Genomic DNA, 24,720 nt, shown 5'->3' with positions numbered 1-24,720 from the left:
GAAATACTCTGAAGGTATAGAGGATGTAAATTCTGTAGAAGGAAGTACAATAAATACTTCTAGAGAGTTATAAGTGGAAATGATGATCAGGCATAAAACATACTCTAGAATCTATGTGGAGCTGGACTCAAACACCAAAAAAAAAAAAAAAAAAAAAAAAAAAGGGACTAGGAAAGAAGGAGCCCATGGCTGGAACAGGAACATTTCTTACACATCCATAAGAAAAGAGCACTTTGCAATGTTAGTGAGACTTAAACTCACATGATATTTTTAACAGTATTAAGTGCTTATACTACCCATGCAGGATACTCACAGAGTATGCTTTGTATTATTTGGTTTGTTTTAATTAACTCTTCTTTTTGCCAAATCTTAATTTAATTTAATTTAATTTTTTTTTTTAAACAGAGTCTCACTCTGTGCTCGGGCTAGAGTGCCATGGCGTCAGCCTAGCTCACAGCAACCTCAAACTCCTGGGCTCAAGCAATCCTCCTGCCTCAGCCTCCCAAGTAGCTGGGACTACAGGCATGCGCCACCATGCCCGGCTAATTTTTCTATGTATATATTTTTAGCTGTCCATATAATTTCTTTCTATTTTTAGTAGAGATGGGGTCTCGCTCTTGCTCAGCCTGGTCTCGAACTCCTGAGCTCAAACATGCCGCCCACCTCGGCCTCCCAGAGTGCTAGTATTACAGGCGTGAGCCACCATGCCCAGCCAGTTTGCCAAATCTTGAACTGAATTATATCATTCTGATATTTCAAAACCTTAGCCGAGTGTGGTGGCACCCACCTGTAGTTCCAGCTATTGGGAGGATGAGGCAGGAGGATCATTTGAGCCCAGGAGTTTGAGCCTACAGTAAACTATGATTGAGCCACTGTACTCCAGCCTGGGTGACAGACCAAGACTCTTTCTCTAAAAAAAAAATAGAGTAAAATAAAATATTTTTTTTTTTATAAATACGGAAACTTCAGTGGGCCCAACCAACCCTCCAGTTAGGGTACGTTACACAAACTGCAGCTGCACACTGGTCGCCAAAGAAAGGCTGGCCCACTCAGGGACCTGGCAGATGGTTATGCATATGCAAGTGATTTAAAACAAATTTACACAAACTGGGCTGGATTTCATCAAATAATTTTCTTTCAAATGGTTCTGACTGCATTTTGTAATTTATAACTCATTAATTTGGCATCCTATAAGCATACCTTGTACATGTCATTTTGTGATCAAGGTAACTCAGGCTTCAGAGTAAAGATTTAGTTCTATATTCTCTAACTTCATTATCTGCTTTGCTTAAATTCAGTATACTATTACTCATTTTAAAGTGGGCTTTGACCAGGATTTTTTTCCTAACAATAAAGCACAGATGATTTTTCTTTACTTTATATGTACTGTTTATTCAATTAGTGAAGCATGAACAAGAAATAATTATTGTCGTTTCTTTTATGCAGTTGACATACAAAATTGTAATTAAATAGGGAATTCTTGATGCATTTACAGACACTATAGCAATTGCCAAGGCCACTTCACAAAACCACAAATGGAAAAAAAAATCTCATTATACTGAAAAATTAAGTCAGGGAACAGAGTCTTTTGAATTACTCTTTTTACAGTTTTATCTTTTGCCCTGTTCTCAAATTGAGACCATTAAAGCTTCCAACAACAAAAATTTATTCCACAAACATGGACTTTATTTGTACAAACTAGATTCATACTGAAAAATTTATGTCAAATGGTTTTTTGCCTATAAGGAATATTCTTAAATTTAGCTTTATAAATTCCTCTGGGTACTAATATAGTTTACTGTTACAGTTCCTAAAGTCACACTTCACGGAGATGCATAATGAATGCCTTTTGATGATGCACTGACATTTCTAAGAAATGCCTTTGCCTCAAATCAATCCACCCAAACCAGCAAACGATTTGACATTCAAAGCTTTGGGAAACACTACATGAATATTGTTCTCATTGTACAATAAAGATTCAATCATAGAACTGTCATAGGAAATTGAGATTCTGCCTTATGTTTTAAAGTTAATCTGCTAGAGTTATTCATTTATTTTACTTGTGAAATAACTTTTACAAGTAGGAAAGCCTTTAGATGTGTTCCTAATTTTAATGAGGTCTGCACAGTCTTTTATATTGTTTGAGTTAAAATATTAGCAATAATATGGTCAATGAATCAAGTCAACCATCTATGATAAACATGATGTTCTACAACAAACATATATAACTCATTTTCATTATTACATATTACTAATTCCTGGAACTATTAAACAGAACTTTTTAACATTATGGAAAAGCTCTGTTATTCTTTTTGCAAATAGACTAAAAAAGCAGCTCAACTTTGTAATGACAAGAAATAGAATTGATGGTGGTAAATAACATGTATACTGACTTTTATATGAACACTAGCCAAACCTCTCCCTTATACATCTGAACCATAGCTAATGATTAACAGGATGCTTTCCATTCTCAAAGGTACTGGGGTACACAACTTCATATCTCCTAATCTCCAGGTCCTTGTTATTATAACATGAGGTCTCTGGTCATAATTTAATTAAATTAAGCCTGTATTTTAAAATTATAAGCTCCAAATGTTTCTATTTTCTTAGACTCTACAGAATTTCTGAAAAAAATTAGCAGATCACTATAATAACTATTATTGTTAGTGGATGACTTTCAATGTGTTAGACCCTGTTCTGAGCACTTTAAATAATTTATCTCATTTTTTCCTCATAATAACTCTATACATTCAGTGTTATTATTATTTATTTCTATTTTACAGATATGGAATTTAAGCATAAAGCTAGTAAGTAACTGGCTTAAATTGCATCACAGAGCTAGGATTTGAACCAGGTGGTCTCACTATAAAGTCCACTAATTTAGTTATTTATCAGGTCAGGACATTCATGTAATAAATTCTGTCAATGTGATTGCTATGCAAGAAAGAAATATTGCTATGATCATATTTCTAAGTGAAATTAGTAATATTTAATTTATTAAGTGAATCTTTTGACTTGCTATCTAAAATATTTGTCACCCACTGTGTTAGACTAGGTCTGTAGCAGCCATAGATTATATTTCACATATTAAATTTTCAGCCTATTTCTTTAATCTTTTATTTATTCTTTATTAATTTACTTCATTTCAGCCAGTTAGAATGCGTGAAAGAAATAGCATTCAGAAGTATCAATTCATTTTAAACTAATCATATGCTCAATATGGATGCAAATTCATTTTTATTGATCTATGTTCGCCATAGTCTAGAAAAATGCCTTTCTGTTCAACTTTTATCTGCTCTATTTTCCTTATATAGGGATAAGTGTATATACATGTTTTAGTATGTTGACTTTTAAAAACAATTTGGCCCTCAGATGTAGGCCCAGTTGGGAAGAGATATCACATAAGTGAATAAGATCTATTGAAAACATGAAGGATATATTATACTTTTTATAATAATTATATTTTATAAAACAGACCAAGTGGCACAATATAGAATCTAAGGGTACTACAGATATTTCCATTTGAAGAAATGCCACAAGTTTCTATGACCTTGTCTACACCAAAGTACATCTCTTTTAGAGAATGATTCATGTTGTAGATTCTAAAATCTACTGCATGTACTTTTTTTTAATCGTTCACACGGGATAGCCTTCAAGTTCACACAGGGTAGCCTTTATATTTGACAATATAAATTAACTGAATTCTGTGCATCAGTAATAGAAAATATATGAAATGTGAATGGCATGATTATATTATCATATCTAAAGACATGCCAATTTTGCTGAAGATTTCTTTTTATAATATAAAATTTTTATTTTACTAAGGAATTTAAAAAATCTGATAAAATGAAATGTGATATATTCTCGTGTCATAGAGTATAGGTATTTTAAAGATAACTACTTTCTTTGTGGGACTCAGAATAATTTATAGTGTCTCAAAACTGAATATGTTATTAAAGTTTTACTTATTTGGTAGTTTATTACTCCATTTTATTTTTGATGAGTTCATTTTATATATACATTTTAAGTGAAACAAAACTGTCAGAGAGATTTATGTTATATTTTTGCAAAAACTATAATATTTTCCTTAAGGTGAGATAATTTTAAAGGTATTGATGACTAAATTGTTTTAATAATATATATTTATATATTATGTATTTATAATTATTTATTATATATGTAGGTTTATCATATATACATACATTTAATATGTAAAATATAATATATCTAATATATATATAATTGATTTGCCAAGTAAATAATTAAATTGCTTCATTGTATATGTTATCACATACTCATTTCATTGGTAATATTCCTGAATATTAATACTTTGAATTTTGTCATATCAAGTTACTTCATCTACCTTTGACCCAGACACTACTTTACTGGGAGATAGAATTTAGTGAAAATTTGTTAATATGTAATGAAACCAAAAGTGGTAGTAAGGGTGTCAGGCAGATATCCATCATGCTGAGGAGTTAATATCTGTATCTGCATTACATTCTAATTGATGGCTCTGTCTGATGTTTGAAAAGCGTTAAATTGCTGATGTGCATGTGATGGAATGCCTATTGTCAGGCTAAAGATGAAAACTCTGCCTCCTCATTGCAGTTGGTTTTTAAATGATTTATAGAGAAATGACTTTGAATGTTTGTATTAGAGGTCAGAATTAGAGATCTCACATTTCTGTAGTCACTTCTGTGTGCCAAGTCTTCTTTTAGCATAAACCATGCTCTACAATTTAATTAAAAAAAAAAAAGAAAACTTTAGAGAGACACTGATTCATTAAAGTGAGAGAAAAAAATCTCGAGAACTTCATTGGGACAATATCTGAGTAAATTAATCTATAATGCATAGCTGAACAGTTAAAGAAATAAATACCGTAATATCATGTCAAGGTAGCAGCCAAAGAAGGGAAGAATTGACTAGTGTTAGGAATTTGCAGCTTATAGTGCACATTAAAATAAATGGATTTCTGAGATATTTCACATTAGTTTATCACCAACTTTTTAGTCATTTTTTTTAAAAAACATAAGTCATTTAAGGAGTATGTAAACATCTCTTTCCTCCATTCTAACAGGGTTATTCAAATTTGGACCTCAGTTTCCTCTTTTGTAATGTGACAGAATTAGAATCATGTATTTTAGAGATGCTTTACTACCTTCAATTTTTCCTTTCCTCTCATATTTTTTCTTAACCATTTTCTTTAAGCCAAGTGTGATTCTGTTTTTTTTTTTTCTCTTTCAGTTCATCAGCCATCACCTAACCTATCTGAATATTTATCACTAATTTCCATATGTTACTCCATTTCTCTTGTCTTAATGTGACCAAAGATAGAATTCAAATGCTGCACTTTCTTGAACAATTTTGGAAACAGGGGCAAGCTAGAAGGGAGAGAGGAAGGGAAGGAGGGTGGGAGGGAAAAAGAAATCGTATGCAGAGCCATTTCTAATGTTTTAACACAAACAAAATAACACCTGCATAATAACATTTAGTAATTCATGGTGATTTTTATATTTTAGTCTCTATGTATAGACTAAGTATAAAAAAGCAAAAATTAACAACTATAGTATCTGTGTGTGTGTGAATATTATGCAACCTCCTCACCTTCACCACAATTCTCACAGAATTATGTAATATCTTCTCCATTATTGAACTCATTTTATTTCTTCTAACAATCATTGATAGTTCTAGCTCCTCTAATACCAGAAATGTCCCTTCTAACTCATACAGCCTATCCAATACATGTTTATGCAATATATGTTTTAGGTTCACTGTCTCAACTAATCTTAATGACAACACTATGAGGTCTATGAGGTTTATATTAATATATCATGCCCATTTCACATATGAAGACCCTGGGTTGCAGAGAAGTTAACTTTTTTGCCTAATGTCATCTTTTCCTAGCTTTTTCTCAGCATCTTTGGTCCATGTGCTCCATCCTCAGCCATAGCATACCACTCTAGCTTTTTCAAATGAGCCATTTTTATTCTCTCTTCCTGTTTGTAAACTTTCCTTTGCCTGGGTGCCCTCCTCTCACTTTTCTTCTTTCTTAACAGAAGTAACTCAGAGATCACTTATTTTTTAATTTCAAGGTATTACGGGGGTACAAATGTTTTTGGTTATATGGACCACTTTTGTAATGCTCAAATCGGGGTTAAAAAGTGTTCCCATCATGCAGATAGTGTTCATCGTACTCATTAGGTAGGTTTTCTCCCATTTCCTCTTCCGCCCTCCCCCACGCATGATTTCCATTGAATTTTACTTTGCTCTATGCACATGTGTGCTCATTGGTTAGTTCCGATTTAGTACTATATCTAGTATTTGTTTTTCCATACTTTAGATATTTCACCTAAGGTAATGGTCTCTAGTTCCATCCATATTGCTGCAAAAGGCATTAAGTCATCCTTCTTCGTGGCTGAGTAGTATTCCATGGCATACATATACCACATTTTGTTAATCCACTCATGAATTCATGGGCATTTGTGTTAATATCTCTTTCTTGAATAATCATTTCTCACATTATCTGCTAGAATCAATCACCTCTGAATTTTCCTGGTACTTTGTGTATTATACTTGACTTCCTTATTTGTTTATATATTTATTTTTCTGATTGAATTGTTCCCTGCTTGGGGATTAGAGAGCCATTTATCTTTGCCTTTATTGCTTATCCCATTGCCTGATATATATTAGATACTTATCTTTATTGAGTCAACTCTAGTTAAGAACCAATCCTAGAGGATATCATTAGGTAGTGTATGAAAATTTTAGTCAGAATTTTAATTTTTATGTGACAGAATTTAATATTTAGTTATATTTTAACTATCTTAAAAATTCAGAATACTTTAATTTTATGGGCCTCTGCTAGCCAGAATTGGACCTATGTATAGGCATAAATCTGTGCATAATTCTACTGCCTTTCATGAAGTCCTTGGTTGTATCTTTTTCATCAGAATTTACTTGTCAACCACTATCCCTAAGGCAATTAGCTAATCAATTATCAGTTGGGTTCTGTTCTTTACCCACCACAGTGGGATACAAAAAATTGTAGAACATAGTGAAGGACCTTAGAGTCCAGCTGGGGTGACAAATCTAATACACAGAAAATTTAAATATAAATACTCTTAATCTGCTGCTGTAATACACCAGTGTGTTCCTAAATACAGACTTAAGACCACTTGCAGTTAATTAGCCCAGTTATCCTAATACCACTCTGCAGGATACAACGAACTGCCATCCAAAACTGGGTAGGGGAGAAGAACCTCCATCTGCCACTCCTGTAGCAAGGTTATGAAGCTAAACTCTCCCAGGCTGGCAAAAGGCTTTCCTCTTTGGATTGATGCCATCTCAGACTTTTATTTAAAGTTCATTGAGCCAGGCCATTTCCTGTCACTAATTCCTTGGAACACCTTTTTTTTAATTTTAATTTTATTTTTAAGAGACATAATTTTGCTCTGTCACTCAGACTGTGGCATGATCATAGCTTGCTGCAGCCTTGAACTCTTGGGCCCAAGAGATCCTCCTGTCTCAGCCTCTGGAGCAGCTAGGAATATAGGTACACACTACCATACCTGGTGTGTATATATATTTGTTAAAACAAGGTCTCACTGTGTTGCCTAGGCTGGTCTTGAACTTCTGGCCTCAAATGATCCTCTTGCCTCAGCCTCTCAAAGCGCTGGGATTACTGTGGAACATCTTGATTCACTTTAATAGTCTTAAAATTTTCCAATATTTTTAGTAATTTATGACTATGTAACATAACATATTTTGATTCTTGTATTTCTGTAGTTTTGGTACTTCATTTACTAGTTCTGTCTATTCTTATCCTTAATTTGAATTTTTGAAACTAGCTTTGGCAATGTAATCATCTCAAGGTCTTTCATTGTTTCTCTTTAACTTACCAAATCATAGCTTTATTGCTTTTGCTATTAATTTTTTAAAGTTATTTTGAAAATGTGTAAGTTTAATTTTGCCTTGATTGTAATACATTAATTATTCTCCAGTGCAACTATGTATTTGTAACTTTTGGTATTCTCTTGAGCTTCAGAGATTGTGTGTATGTATGTATGTATGTGTATATAATTTTATGTTTTCTCATAGCTTTTTCACCAAGTACCTTCTACTTTTATTTTGTCTTCCTTTCCTATAGTAATATCTACAGAAAATCATAGGATTAAAGAATTAAATAAAATGTAACATTCTATAGAGAGAACGTATTTCCTCTGATTATAATCACTAAAATTTTATGGGCACCCATATGGTTTTCTTTTTTCTTTTTTTTTTAACCTTGTGAGCTTTTTTTAATTGCTTATTTTAAGAAAATATATTTCTCTATTTTCACAGGTAAGAAGATGGCCTATCAGAAGGTCAATGCAGATCAAAGAGCTCCAGGACACTCACAGTTCTTAGACAATGATGACCTTCAAGCTACTGCCCTTGACTTAGAGTGGGACATGGAGAAGGAACTGGAGGAGCCTGGTTTTGACCAGTTTCAACTAGACAGTGCTGAGAATCAGAACCTGGGGCACTCAGAGACTGCAGACCTCAATCTTGATTCCATTCAACCAGGAATTTCACCAAAAGGAAGGTTCCAGCGACTTCAAGAAGAATCTGACTACATTACCCATTATGCAAGACCTGCACCAAAGAGCAACCGCTGCAACTTATGCTACCTTTTAAAAATACTTTGCACAGCCACTATTTTATTTATTTTTGGAACTGTGATAGGTTACTATGCACATAAAAATTGCCCTTCAGATGCAACATCTTCAGGAACAATTTATCCTCAGCTATACCAAGAAATTCTCAAGACAATCCAAGCAGAAGACATTAAGAAGTCTTTCAGGTAGGCGTAGAAGAAATGGCTGTTGGTTGGATGCATTTCTTGGGAAAGATGTCTCATAAGGGGTATTGAACTGGTGATTTTGGCATGGTTTAAATCAATTTTGCAAGCTGAGAAACATAACTTTCCAGCACACCAAGAATAGAAACTTCAAAGATGGGGTGCATATTTTTAGATTTATGGTACTGCAATACAAATTTATGATGCAATTTTATTAATTAATAGTAAGAGTCATAAATACTATAAAGACTAAAAGACTACAGCCAATGTATTCTCTCCCTCTTGGGAAGCCCAGTTAGGCCAGATTGAGATGCAAAGATTGCCAGATTTACATGTAATAAAAACTAGGGCATTAGCCATATGATTGAAAATTTTAATGATGTCAGAATAAAATAAACCTGCTTTATGGGCTGAAGTAACTGTCTACAGTTACTGAGATGTGCACAGATAGTGTTTGGTCTCCTGCATCCCCGAGCTTCCCAATGAGTGCTTTCTATTTAAACATACTGGGTTTTATACATTGGACAGTTGCAAAAGCTCATCTCTCTCTTTAAGGTGACTTTGTATGTGACCTCTTTAACCAAAATGTGTTGATTTTTAAGCTAAATTATAAGAAAATATTCTTATTCATGCCTTAAGCTGAGTTCCTGGGGAAATGCTTCACTGATGTCATATAATGATGGATAACTTGTAAATGTTTGTCATATTATTAGAGTACATGTTTAGCAAAGTGAGGAAGTGGAAGGGGAAAACTGGATATTACCTTCCACATATATCTTCCATATTTTCAGAAAAAGGACGGTACTAAGTGAATCATATATGTTGTTTACAGGTAGATGGAGTAGATGTACTACTTCTCCAGGATATTTTTTAAGGTTATACGGATTTATTACAGCTGAAATGTTGGCAGGTGTGCATGTCTAGGGATTTTCTCAAGAAACCATGTTCACTGAATAGGCATCATTTAATTCAACGTACTGAAATATCAAGTGTATTGGTGTTGGTGAATTCTAATGCTTTTCCTGAAGCTCATGCCTGGGTGACTGATAGTAATGTATTTCCTACACCCTTCTGTGTCTTATATTCAATATTGTATAAGCATTCCCAGACATATACCATGCAGGTAATAACACTTTCTATGATATTTCCCAATGTAAAGTGTTTATATTTAATTGAGGTGAAAAATATACCATCGTCTTATAATGAATGATTTTATCAGTCAGGATCCGATGAAGACAACAGAAAACTCTCTGAATATTTACAGCAGAGGGCACTGAAAATAGGGAAATACTTCCATCTGTGATGAAGAACTGAGAAGCTGATCAGGGAATACTGAGGCAGCCTAAAGCTTAACAACAAAATGAAACTATTCCCAAACCTAGGTTGGAGGGACAAAGAGAGTGGGGGCAACATGGTGGGAGCTGATACTTTCTGCATACGCAAGTGCAGAGGGTGACATAGCTTTAACTGGAGACACCACTGAATATAGAAATATCCCAGCTTTTCAACTTTTTCCTGTCCCTGTTTGTCCTAACAGTTGTCCCATTGGCTGATCTCAGCAGGAGGCTGCTCACACAGAGCCTGGAAAACTCATCCTGAGTGGATTCGGTCTCTGCAACATAGGCTGGAGCAGGAAAAGGGCAAGGGGCCTGTCACAATTAGACCTAGCTGATTCAGGGATGATATTAAAAAACAAAGAAGATAGAAGAACCCTATAAAACTATGTTTACTATAACTTCATTGTGAACATCCATACTCTTACAAAAGCGTTTTCTGGAAGAGGATCCATGGCATTAATTTCTTTTTAATATTAAGGATAATTATGTTTTTCCTGAGTAATTGCTGTATAGTTTTTAATTTATGGACACAATGAATCTCATAACCTAGCCTGCTCCCTTTACTTTGGTTCTTAGTAAGTTTAGAGTCAAATCTGTATCTGTAAGTTCATAAGGAACTTCACACATGCATTTTGTGTACTAAGCCGTGTATTTATTTTCTTTCCTTATATTCCTTTGGCTTTCTTTGCCTTACCTGTTTTGGTTTTTTTTCAGCAGTGTAGTCATCTTTAAAACCTGACTTGTGTCTTCTTTGCAAATAGGCAAGTGGTTCTAAAATTTAAAATATATAATTAAAAATGCAGGCCGGGCGCGGTGGCTCACGCCTGTAATCCTAGCACTCTGGGAGGCCGAGGTGGGCGGATCATTTGAGCTCAGGAGTTCGAGACCAGCCTGAGCAAGAGCGAGACCCCACCTCTACTAAAAATAGAAAGAAATTATATGGACAGCTAAAAATATATATAGAAAAAAATTAGCCGGGCATGGTGGCGCATGCCTGTAGTCCCAACTACTCGGGAGGCTGAGACAGGAGGATCGCTTGAGCTCAGGAGTTTGAGGTTGCTGTGAGCTAGGCTGATGCCACGGCACTCACTCTAGCCTGGGCAACAGAGTGAGACTCTGTCTCAAAAAAAAAAAAAAAAAAAAAAAATGCATTCATTATTTCTCCCAGAATGGAAGTTGCATGATGGTAAGGCTTATATACCACTCTTAAACTCAAAAATCACCAACACGAAATATATTTCAAAGCTAGCTACTAAAACATAACCATCAGCAGTTATATTTTCAGATAGTATTCCATGATTGGACATAGATTCACAATTGTGCTCCATCACATAGCCATAGTTTTCTCTTTATTGAGACAGACTTTTTTCTTCAAAAAATAGTATATTGGGTATGAATATGTTTGCAGTAACTTTGTCCAGATAACAGCTCCTCATCCAAAGACAACTTTTTGAAATCTCAATAGACATGCTAACCACATGACTTATTATGAGTTCCTGCGTTTACTAAGTAAGTTTAGCCTAAACTTTTTACATCAAAGATTCCTACTGTTATTGTTCATCAATTTATGAACTATCTCACTGGCCCACTATTTTGTTCATCGTTTGCTCTCTTTCTTCTTTATTGGTTCTCCATTCCTGCCCATACTTTAAGGCTATATCCGTTCTTGTCAAATATCCTAACAGTTGTCCAATATAGAAGATGTATTTTTAATAATATATTAGACTGCAGATTCCATGAGGGAACGGACCAAACTTGTTTGTTCACCATGGGACTCCCATCATCTAGCAGATGTTGAATAAGCATTTTTAGAAAGAAGGAATGAATGCATTAATAATTGAGAAACAGATGTTTAAATTATCAATTACATTAAATATTTTGAAAATCATTTTACCATTTAGATTTTTCATATTATGATTATATAAAAATATTATGAACATAATATTTATTTATATTATATATACTATAATTATAATATTTTGTTATATTTTAATTACTCAGAGGATATACTAGCTTCTAATTTTATTTATTTGTTTTTATTTCAAAATATTAAGTGGGTACAAGTGTTTTTGTTACATAGATACCTTATATAATGCTTAAATTGGGGCTCTTGGTGTGCCTGTCACCAGAATACAATAGGTGAGTTTTATACCACCTCTCCTCCAATCTTCCCACTTCCTGATTTCCAGTGTTTTTTAGAGTGCTTTGTGCCCATGTGTACCCACTGTTTAACTCCCACTTATTAGTGAGAACATACAGTGTTTGGTTTTCCATTCCTGAGATACTTTACTTAGGATAATGGTCTCTAGTTTCGTCCATCCTAGTGTATGTTGCTGCAAATAATATCATTCCATTCCTTTTTATGGCTGAGTAGTACTCCATGTTATATGTATCACATTTTCTTTATCCATTCATGAATTGATAAGCACTTAGGTTGATTACACATCTTTGTAATTGTGAATTGTGCTATGATAAACAACCATGTGTGGATGTCATTTTTGTAAAATGACTTCATTTCTTGTGGGTAATATCCAGTAGTGGGATTACTAGAGTGAATGGTAGGTTGACATTTAGTTCTCTGAGGAATCTCCATGCGGCTTTCCATAGAGGTTGTAGTAATTTTCAGTCCCACCAATAGTATATGAGCATTCCTTCTGTCTGCATCCATGCCAGCATTATTGTATTTTTGAGTTTTTAATAATGGCCATTTGGATAGAGGTAAGGTGGCATGTTATTGTAGTTTTAATTTGCATTTCCCTGATAATTAGTGATGTTGACCATTTTTCATATGTTTCTTGGCCATTTGTCTGTCTTCTGTCAAAAAACTTTCAAAAGTCTTTGGCCACTTTTTAATGGGGTTATTTGTATTTTTCTTACTGATTAGTTTGATTTCTTTGTAGTTTCTGGATATTAGTTATTTGTTGGATGTATAGTTTGCAAATATTTTCTCCTATCCTGTAGATTATCTGTTCACCCTGTTGATTATTTCCTTTGCTGCGCAGAAGTTTTTTTTTTAATTTAATTAAGTTCTATTTATTCATTTTCTTTTTGTGTTTGCCATTGCAGTCTTAATCGTAAATTCTTTGTCTAGGCCAATATCTAGAAGGGTTTTTCCTATGTTTTCTTCTAGAATTTTTAAGGTTTCATGCCTTACATTTAAGTCTTTTATTCATCTTGAATTCATTTTTGTATATTAAGAGAGATGGGGTCCTTTTTCATTCTTCTGCATATGGCTATTTAATTTTCCCAATACCATTTATTGAATAGGACTTCTTTTTCCTATCGTATGTTGTCTGCTCTAAGGTCAGTTAGTTGTAGGTACATGGTTTTATTTCTGAGTTCTATATTCTGTTTCATTGGTTTATGTCCCTACCTTTATGCTAGTACCATACTGTTTTGTTTACTGTGGTCTTGTAGTATAATTTGAAGTCAGTAATGTGATGCCTCCAGATTTGTTATTTTTACTTAAGGTTACTTTGGCTATATGGGCTCTTTTTTGATTTCAAATGAAACTTAGGATTATGTTTTCCAGATCTGTGAAATAAGGCAGTATTTTGATGGGGATTGCATTGAATCTATAAATCATTTTAGACAGTATGGACATTTGAATGATGTTGATTCTCCCACTCCATGAGCTACAGATGTTTTTCTATTAGTGTCATCTGAGATTTCTTTCATCAGTGTTTTGTAGTCTACCTTGTGGAGATGTTTCACCTCCCTGGTAGAGTATATTTCTAGATATTTTATTTTCTTTGTAGCTGTTGTGAATAGTATTGAGTCCTTAATTTGATGTTCTGCTTGACTGTAATTAATATGTAGAAATGTTACTGATTTGTGCATATTGATTTTGTAACCTGAGACTTTGCTGAATATATTTATCAATTCAAAGAGTCTTTTAGTAGAGTCCTTAAAGTTTTCTAGTTACTGGATCATATCATCAGCAAACAAGGATAGTTTGATGTCCTCTTTCCTGATTTGGATGCCCTTTATTTCTTTTTCTCACTTGATTGCTCTAGCTAGAACTTCCAGTATCATGTTGAATAGAAATGGTGACAGTGGGCACCCTTGTCTTGTTCCAGTTCATAGGGGGAATGCTTTAAACTTTTCCCCATTCAGTATGATGTTTGCTGTGGGTTTGTCATATATGTCATTTATAATTTTAAGGTATGTTCCTTCTTTACCTAGTTTGTTGAGGTTTTTTATCATGAACATGTACTGAATTTTTTAGAATGCTTTTTCTCCATCTATTGGGATGATCATGTGTTTTTGTTTTTCCTTCTGTTTGTGTGGTGAATAGGCTTTATTGATTTGCATATGTTGAATTATCCTTGCATCCCTGGGATGAAATCCACTTGATCATGGCGGATTATCTTTTTGATATACTGTTGAATTTGCTTTGTTAGTATTTTGTTAATGATTTTTGCATCTATGTTCATAAGGGATATTGGTCTGTAATGTTTTTTTTTGTTGTTGTGTCCTTTCCTGGCTTTGGAATCAGAGTGATACTGGCTGCATAGAATGAGTTAGGGGGATTCCCTCATTCTCGATGTTATAGAATAATTATTGTAGGATAGGTACCAGTTCTTTGTAGCTCTGACAGAATTCAGCTGTGAATCCCTATCTGGTCCAGTGCTTTTTTATGTTGGGAAATTTTTTATCACTGCTTCAATCTTGCTGCTCATTATTGGTCTGTTCAGGTTTTCTATTTCTTCCTGATTCAGGTTTGGGAAGTTGTGTGTTTCTAGAAATTTATCCATTTCCTGTATGTTTTCTAGTTTTCTTGTGTAGAGGTTTTTGTAGTATTGATATTTTGTATTTATGTGGTCTCCATTGTAATCTCTCTTTTTCCAATCTTCTCTTTTTCTGATTTAGGTTATATGAATCCTTTCTTTTCTATTTGTGGTTAATCTGTCTAGTGGTCCATCAGTTTTTTTTTCTTTTCATAGAACCAATTTTTTTGTTTCATTGATCCTTTGTATTTTTGTCTGTCTGTTTGTTTCCATTTTGTTTAGTTGTACTCTGAGCTTTGTTATTTCTTTTCTTCTGCTGGCCTTGGGTTTGGTTTATTCTTCTTTTTCTAGTTTCTTGAGTTGTGACATTAGATTTTAAATTTGTGGTCTTTCTGTTTTTTCGATGTAGACATTTAAGACTATGAACTTTCCACTATGCTCTTACTTTATTGCATAGATTTTGAAAATGTCCGCTTTGTCATTCAGTTAAAATTTTTTGATCTCCATCCTAATTTATTCATTGACCCAACAATCATTAAGTAGTAGTTTGTTTAATTTCCATGAGTTTGTGTAGATTTGAATGCTTCTCTTGGAATTGATTTTGACTTTTATTCCACTGCGATCTGAGAAGATACATGGTATTATAATTTGGATTTTTTTGAATTTATGGACACTTATTGTGTGGTCTAAGATATAATCAATCTTGGAATATGCCCCATGTGCTGATGTGAAAAATGTATATTCAGTAGTTGTTGGGTAGAATTTTCTGTAAACGTCTGTTACGTCCATTTGTTCTAGAGTCCCATTTAAATCCAGTGTTTATTTTCTGCTTCAATGATCTGTCTAGTTCTGTCATTGGAATATTGAAGTCCCCAGCAATTAAGATGCTACTATTTATTTCTTTGCTTAGATCTAGAAGAATTTTCTTTATGAAATTAGGAGCCCCTATGTTAGGTGAGTATATATTAATATTTAGGATTGTTATATCTTGATGTTGAATTGCTCTCTTTACCATTATATAATTACCACCTTTGTGGTTTTTTTCCATTATTGATTTAAAGTCTATTTTATCTGATATGAGAATGGCTATACCTGTTCTCTTTTGGTTTCCATTTATGTGGAATATATTTTTCCAGCTTTTAATCTTGAGTCTGTATAAGTTCTTGTGGTTTAGATGTGTTTCTTAGAGTCAGCAAATGCTTAGGTTTTGTTTTTTTTTTTCATCCATTCAGCTAGTCTATGTCTTTCAAGTGGGGCATTCAGACCATTCACATTGAGTATTAGTTTTGATATGTGGGATACTGTTCTGTTTATCATGTTGGATGATATCTTATTGGGTTTTCTCCCCTCTTGTGTTATTGTATTATAAGTACTGTGGGCTATAACTTTTGAATGTTTTTACACTGGTGGGTATCTGTTGTGCTGTTACGTGTATAATGCTCTTTTGAGCATTTCCTGTAGGGTAGGTTTAAAAGTAACAAATCCCCTTTGTGTTTGTTTGTCTGGAAAAGTCTTTATTTGTCCATCATCTATGAAACCTAGTTTTGCAGGATAAAAACTTCTTGGCTGACAGTTGTTCTGTTTAAGAGGTTAAGAATTGGCCCCCAGTCCCTTCTGGCTTATAAGGTCTCCGCTGAGAAGTCTGCTATTAGCCTGATGGGTTTTCCTTTATAGGTTAGTGGTTGCTTTCATCTTACAGCTTGTAGAATTTTCTCCTTCATTTTGATCTTGGCTAGGTTGGTGAGTATGTTTCTTGGATATGTCCTATTTGCTATGAATCATGGTCATGATATCTGAATCTCTGGCAATATCAGGGAAGTTCCCTCAATAATTCCCTTGAATAGGTTTTCCATGCTTTTTCCTTTTTCTTCTTCTCTTTCAGGGATACCTGTAATTTGTATATTGGCTTGCTTTATATAGTCCCATAATTTTATGAGTGTTGTTCATTCTTCTTTCCTTCTTTTTCTGTTTTTGTTTGTTTGTTTGTTTGTTTTCCCTGCATCTTTCACTGACTGGATTAGTTCGAAAGCCTTGACTTCAAGCTTTGAGATTGTTTCTTCTGCTAGGTCTAGTCCTTTGTTGAAGTTTTCTGCTGTACTTTTTAATTCCCTAAATGACTTTTTAGATTTTGTTATATTCTTTCTTATGTTGTCTATCTCTTTACCAAGAATTTCATTTTTTTCATTCATGTTCTGAGAACTTTTTCTGGCTTCTTTGTGTTGGTTTTCAGCTTTCTCTTCAGTTACATTTGTCTTGTTTGCCATCCCTATTCTCAGTTTAATTTCTGACATTTCAACAATATCTGTTTGGTTGGGGTCCATTGCTATGGTTCTATCGTGATCCTTTGGGGGTGTCAAACTAGCTTGTTTTTTTTTTTTTCTTTTTAATATTGCCAGATATTTTTTTTTGCTGGTTTCCTCTCATCTGAAACTTGTTCTCTCAGCTTAGTGCTGATAGATTTGCAGATCAACTGTTATCCTTTTCTGAGAAGTCTTCTACTTAGTGAGAAAAAGGTGAGGTCCCTAAATAATGCGTTTGTGTCCTACTCTGGAGTATTGACCCAGCAGGAAGAATTGCTGGAGTTTTTATCCAGGAACAGGAAAAAAAAAAAAAAAAAAGAACTAGCCCCAATGAATAAATGTAAATGAGGAAGAAAAATCATGCTTTATGATTGCATTCACTGACTCTCACTTGCTCGAATTAGAGGTTACAAATGTGTTATTTTTATGTAATATTATGAAGAAGAAAATATTTGAGTAATGTGTTGATTCATACAGAATCATTCCGAGTTGTATTGACTACATATCCCAGTTTAAGAACCTAGTTTCCCAATAATAAAACCCATATAGTAAGTTCACTTAACCCAAGTACTTGGCATCATATTGACCAAATAAAGAAAATAAGTCAGAAGTTTAGTTACACTTGATGACATTTGTCAATATAGTCAAAGTTAGCATCAAGATATGAAGACTATGTTAGTATATGGGTAAGTGTGTGTGTGTGTGTTTGTGTGTATTAATGAATCATCTAGTAAGATTGTCTTGATCACTTCTTCCTATGCTTAACTCATTACTATTTGAAAAATGCATTCAATTTTCTAAATTGCTGGTCTATCTTTTTCATATATCTTCTATGTAGGTGGATATATATTCTTCACCTGCACAGAAGGTATATGCATCACATTCAAAATAGGTCATTAAAAGTTGTTTAATGTATACTTTTTGTGGCTTTGAGCAGTGACTACTTAAATAATGCAAGTTTATTGTAAGCATCAAAAGAGAGGGGTGGGCTCACACACTAATCTATGAATAAGAATTACTCATTTGATCAGGCCTTGCTGATACAAAATATGGATCCAAACCATTCCAGGGACCTCAGTAGCCACAGTTCTCTGAGTTTCACTGATGTGTTGACCACCAAAGTGACTTAATGCCCTTTCCATTTACACTAGTTTTTATTTTTATTCTTTCATCTTCTCTCAATACCAACTGCTACTTTCCCCAATACATTATTCCTCTAGTCCTATTCCTCAGGATGAAATGTGATTATTATCCTTTCTGGGGCCAGAGACATTTATGATTGTATCAAGTGCTTCTCCCTAGTCTAATCAGCTTCTCCCAGGTGGGAGGCTGGGCACCTTCATATGAAAGATATTTACTGAAGACTGTTAAGAGAGCTCTTTCACTTAGAAGTAGCTTGAAAGTGATAGGTACACTGTTTTATTTCTATTATATAATAAAGTCACTGAGACTTTATTATATATATTTTAAAGAGATGACATATATATATACACACATATATATTCTAGAGATCACAAGCATATTGTTGAACAGAATAAAATATGTTGAAAACTTCAAAATTAGTTAGCAAACATAATACTGTAATAATAACATTTAAAATGAATGAACAAATGAGGTTAAGCTTATTTCTGAATGCAGGAATATGTTTGCCTTTGACAGCTGTAGATGCTGTGAAATGATGAGACATAAAAAGAGAAAATGTGTTGTATTCTAATTATGGCTAATATAGTTTCTTTTTTGTAATGGAAATAACATTATTGTTTTTCCTAATTGTAAGTGCAGTGTATACAGAAAGTTATAAGGAATAAAGTATACAATTCATCTATGTAAAAAAAAAGCCACTTGTATCCCCTTAATCTATTGAAATTTCAAAAAAGAACAAAGTAAAAACCATCTATAATTGTCTCACCTTTTAAAAAATCATTTTATTTCTTTCTATGTTTCACTACCAATCAGCAAAATTGTGCTATGCCATCTATATTCTTTTGACATCTGCTTTAGTTCTTTTTTTCACTTAAAATATATTTAGAATCACTTTTCAAGCCAATAAGTATAGACTTAAATCATTGCACTAAAATACGACTGGTATTCCATTATATACATGTCATGCAATTTATATTACCTGTTCTTTATAAATGGACATTTAAGTTTCCTCTATAAACATTCTTCTACATAAATCCTTGTATGCTGATTTAATTATTCCCTTCTGACAAATACCTAGAAGCAAAATCACAGCTTCAGGGAGTTTACATTTGTGTTGGCTTTGTGTCACCAAATTGCCTTGCAGAAACACCAGCCTTTGAGGTCCTTAATTTTATTTGTTTTTTATAGGCCAAAAATAATGTTGATAAACTTTTCATGTTAATTGACCACTCTGTTTCTTTTTGTATGTATGAACTACTTCTAAAAGCATTTTCCCTATAGCTTTTATTGGTTGTTTCCCATGGCTTTTCTAGGTTCAGAACCTAAAATTTTATAACAGAGAAATAGTCAATAACCTTATGTATGAAACCTCATCTTTCTGGATTTTGCTTAGCAGACACATTTATTTATTGTTATAAGTGATTATATTTTATTATTGATTTCATTCTATTTGTTAAGTTAAGCCTTAATGACGTTAAACTAAAGGAATAGCAAATTTACTGCACACATATTGCTACTTCCTGTTTTATGTTCCTTCCGTGTCCTTGAATCACAGCACTCTTTATCATTTGTGAACAAATAAAGTGAAATGAATAATAAAATACAACTTCCAGAGGTGTATCTATTTTTAAATGTTTGCATGATTTGAATGATATCTTTCATCATTATATGGCTTGGTACAAGTAATTAAACATGAGTTAAGTTATACTATCAGATACTCTTTGTAAACATAATTAGATACAATATTTTCTTAGCTGAGCATTAACTCTTCCAAAAATTTAGGAAATATTATAAATTATCTTCAATACCATGATAAATGAGACCTTGTATGGAAACCTAGATTACAATGCTGTTTCAGATATAGGCATATTTTAGTAATTATTTAATTTAATATAATAAATTGAAGTGGATTCACAAATATAGTTTGTTTTCTATTCTTCTGAATGTACTTTTAAAGATAACCTTCATCTTCTCCCCCTCTTCTTTCTCATTCTTCTTTTTCTTCTTCTTTCTCCTCTTCCTCCTCCTTTACTTCCTTTAGTCAACTACATAGTAAATTTAGTTATCTTATGTATAGCATGAGTGGTACATTTTGCAGTACCAATTAAACTTTACCATTGATACTGTTTTGTTAGGTTAGGTGGCTTTAATGACATTAAACTAAGGGAATCACAAATTTGCTGCATACATACTGCCACTTCCTGTTTTATGTTCCTTCCTGACTTTGCCTCAGAATCCTTCTCAACCCAACATGCTTGGCAGCCCTTACTAATTGATCAGAGGTACACAAGATAAGGATTTGCCATCCTTATCCTATGGAATTCCCATGCTGGATCACAGGTAAGAATTAAGTTCATTTAAATTGTAGGGATTGATTTCTCCTTTCTGGAAAGATAAATTCTGTACTTTTAGCAGGGCAACTTGCTGCAACAAGAACCACAGACTCATTGCCACTCTATAATGCCAAGGAGTCCAAAATCTTAGAACCCTGTTCTTTAACATGTGCTCTATTTTTATGATCTTTCCCATACAAAGTTGATGTCCTGAAAGGAGGAAATCTCTGTTCAGGCTCTCTAGAAACAAAATATATAATTTGCTTTTTCACCCACATCTTTGCTCACCTGCCTTAATTTACCATCACATGGCATAAAAAAGTAAATAGCTGTGTTGCTTTTTTGCCCGCTTTTAACTCAGCCATTAGGTTTGTTTATATTTTATAGTATTATTGTCTTACCTACGCTCACATAGTTTCCTCATTCCATTCATCCCTCTCTTTCCACACCTACCACCCATGTTTATGTCCTTCTGTTGAAGAACCACTAACTTCCTTTACCAAGGAATGTCTGACTGACCTAGTTTTCTGTTCAAGTAAATTGGCAGCTACACATTCAATGAGGGACGCAAGGTAGTCCTTGTCTAAAGGTAAGCTGGCTGTGGAGTTCATGAGACTCACAGAGTGTTTTCATGGTTATCACAGCACTAGAAAGTCTGTTATAAATTAGAGGTTTGTCTCTCCTCTGATCCTACAGGAATATATTTTTTGCTGTTATGTTTTTATACAAATGCAAGGTTTTGCTGTTGTTTGTTCTCTTCTAGTCTCCAACATTACTTTCCAACCATTTTTCTGCTCCTCCTCATCTTATTATATTTTTCAGTCTTTCTCTTCTCTAAACCTTCATGTTTTTTGTTCCTCTCTGATTTTGTATTAGAGTAAATGAGAGCAGGAAAGTTGAGAGAAATGAGGAAAGCCATAAAGCAACTGCTGTTTTAATTGAAGAAAACCATGTAAATGTATAACAACAGTGCACATAATTCAATATATGCAAATGATAATAGAATGAATTTAATAGTAGTAGAGTAATGACTTCTAAAGGAAGTAATTAGCTATTCTATCATTGATCTCTCCAGATAACAAATGTACATCATCTTAAATTTAATAACAAAAATAATAAATGGTATAAGATTGATTTAATTATGCATAGTTTTTCATTGCTCTGAATTTTAAATAAGGCAACTGCTTAACTCAGATTTTCTCACTGTTATGCAGGATGACATTAATTCTCCTAACTGACTAGATTCAACTCACAGATGAAAGTTTATGTCCCTCACAATTCTTGGGTATTTGTTCAGAACAGCACCAACCAATGGGATGAATGAGGATTGTTGACAGAGGGGACTTTGACTGCAATGATCTTCTTCATCGCGACCTGCTCAAATATCGTGCTTTCTTTGAGGTCTGGCTCAGGTGCCAACTCCTTCATGGTACACTTATTGATCTCCCACCAGTTGAGTTTCTCCCTCTCTCTCTCTCTCTCTCTCTCTTTCTTTGCAACTCTCAGCATTTTATTTCCTCTCTTTCTGTTTCATCAAGCACTTTCCACTTTGCAGGGAGAAGGAACTATGGGTTAAGCACAGTTCCTGAGTCATAGCATTCAGGTACTCAGTAAATCTTTACTACATGAGAGAATGAACCCAGAATACAGACCTTCTTGATAAAACTTCATTTCCATGTGGGGTATCATTTTTTTTTTTTTTAAAGAAAAGAATGGATTTTTCTGGTTATTTGTATATCTTATCTAAATTTTAAATTTAGATCCCTTGTGTATGTTTAAATAGACTTTTGATTTTTTTTAATGGATTTATCTACATGCGCATAGTATATACTAAAAAATTGGTTTTGAAGGTAGAGGTTTTTTTTCTTTTATGTCATCATGTGCTGAATGTCTACTATAATCCAGGCACTCTGCTAGTCACTTTACAGTTTTTAAATCTGTTTAATCTTGAGAGTATCTCTTTCTATAAAGAAGAAATGAAAGTAAAAATTTCACGAAAAGGTATTTCCGTGATCACAGGTTTTAAGGAAGTACAAAGTAGATCCCCTCATGGGTCTTTTTATGGCCCACCAGTTTCAGTTTCAGGAAGGGATTGTCTCAGTCTAGGGCCATTTCTGCCTAAAAGCTTGCTTTCTTCCTTCTCAAGGTAGTTCAAATGATTCCCTCTCTCTTTCTCCCCACCCCAGCCCCCATGCACTCACACCTGCATACAAATTATTTTATACACTTAGTTACATACTGAGATTAGGTTACTTACTTTTCTCATAAGCACTTTTGCTTTTCTTTATCTTTCTCACTGACTCTGAGGTAAAACATCAGGACCAAGTTAGATTGTTAAAAATAAAAATGTAGGAACCCTTAATTTTTCTAATTTAATTTTTGTTGTATTCTTAGTGAGAGGGATATATTTTACATAATAGTAGTGATGATGTCTAACTGTCAACGAAATGTTTCCATCAGATATATCAAGATCATATGTGCTGATATATTGACTATCAGGAAAATTGATCATCCTTAGGGCTAGTCCCTTTTTTTTTTTTTTGGTATCATTTTCCTGCATTGACTATGATATGCTTTTCCATCCATTCACTTCTTGATCTTATTCATTCTAAAAAAGGAACAAGATCGGTCAGTTGTAATACAAAGCAATAACAAACCTTTTACTTTGAGGATCAGATATACCAGTTTCCTGTGGATTCACCTGACTTCCCCACACTCTTGCTATAGAAAATTTGGTAATGATCACATTTAGTAGAGTGAAGTATAAGTTAAACATGGAAAGGTTGGGAACCGATTGCCAATTTCTTTCTTTCATGTTCCTCTTTAATGTCAATGAAATCAAGTTTTAAATGGCAGGCGTGATTCTTTGAGATTTGCAACTTGAAAGTCCTAATTCATGCCTTAGAAGTTAAACAAGATATGTGAAAACTTCACCTAAAAATACTAATTCCATAATGTCATAAGAGAGGTTTACTGGGGGAATTTAAATTAAAAAATATTTTAAATAGATTATTTATGTAAAGCTTTCTAAGTCAAATAAAGTACTTTATTATAGTTACATAAAAATGTGTCAAATGGATTTTTCTAATTGATGGGAGAGAAAGTTGGTGGGTAATTCAGATCTCCAAAATAGATGATGAACACCCTCACCCACTGCCTCCGTCCTGGGAACTATCACTGAATGGATAGGTGATTTTATTTTCCGAATTGTAGATGCTATGCAACTACAATGTAATGATTAATTTTACTTAGCAACCTGGCTAAGCCAGAGTACCTAGATGTTTGGTGAAATATTCTAGATGTTTCTGTGAAGGTATTTTAAAGATGAGATTAATATTTGCAAGAGTAGACTTTAAGTAAAGCAGATTATCATCCATGATGCGGGTGGGTCTCATCCAATCAATTAAGAATTTAATAGGAAAAGACTGACCTGCCCAGAAGAGGGAGTTTTACCAGCAGACTACTTTTTTTAATTTTTTTTTAATTTCAGTGTATTGTGGGGGTACAAAAGTTTAGGTTACATATATTGCCCTTCCCCCCCCCCACCGCCCCAGAGTCAGAGCTTCAAACGTGTCCATCCCCTAGACGGTGTGCATTGCTCTCATTATGTTTGTATGCACCCATCCCCTTCCTGCCCGACATCTGCCTGACACCCGATTAATGTTATTCCTGAATGTGCTCTTAGGTGATGATCAGTGAAACCAGTTTGCTGGTGAATACATGTGATGCTTATTTTTCCATTCTTGGGATACTTCACTCAGTAAAATGGGTTGGAGCTCTATCCAGGAAAATACAAGAGGTGCTATATCACCATTATTTCTTATAGCTGAGTAGTACTCCATGGTATACATATACCACATTTTATTAATCCACTCATGTATTGATGGGCACTTGGGTTGTTTCCACATCTTTGCAATTGTGAATTGTTCTGCTATAAACATTCGAGTACAGGTGTCTTTTTTATAGGATGTCTTTTGGTTTTTTGGATAGATGCCCAATAATGGGATTGCTGGATCAAATGGTAGGTCTACTTGT

At 33.8% G+C, this 24,720-nt stretch overlaps 1 protein-coding gene across 1 annotated transcript in view; it reads left to right on the top strand.

Moving 5' to 3' along the window:
• NAALADL2 (N-acetylated alpha-linked acidic dipeptidase like 2) overlaps window positions 1–24,720 on the top strand; it is an 899,092-nt gene that overhangs the window by 209,412 nt on the left and 664,960 nt on the right. The window contains exon 2 of the mRNA XM_069471997.1: window positions 8,344–8,845. Coding sequence (XP_069328098.1) covers window positions 8,344–8,845 — 502 coding nt within the window. The remainder of the gene's footprint in view (window positions 1–8,343; window positions 8,846–24,720) is intronic.

This window comes from Eulemur rufifrons, chromosome 7 (assembly GCF_041146395.1).
Source record: "Eulemur rufifrons isolate Redbay chromosome 7, OSU_ERuf_1, whole genome shotgun sequence".
NCBI lineage: Eukaryota > Metazoa > Chordata > Mammalia > Primates > Lemuridae > Eulemur > Eulemur rufifrons.
The sequence above is the reverse complement of the archived record's forward strand: the minus strand, read 5'-3'. Positions and strand labels throughout refer to the sequence as shown.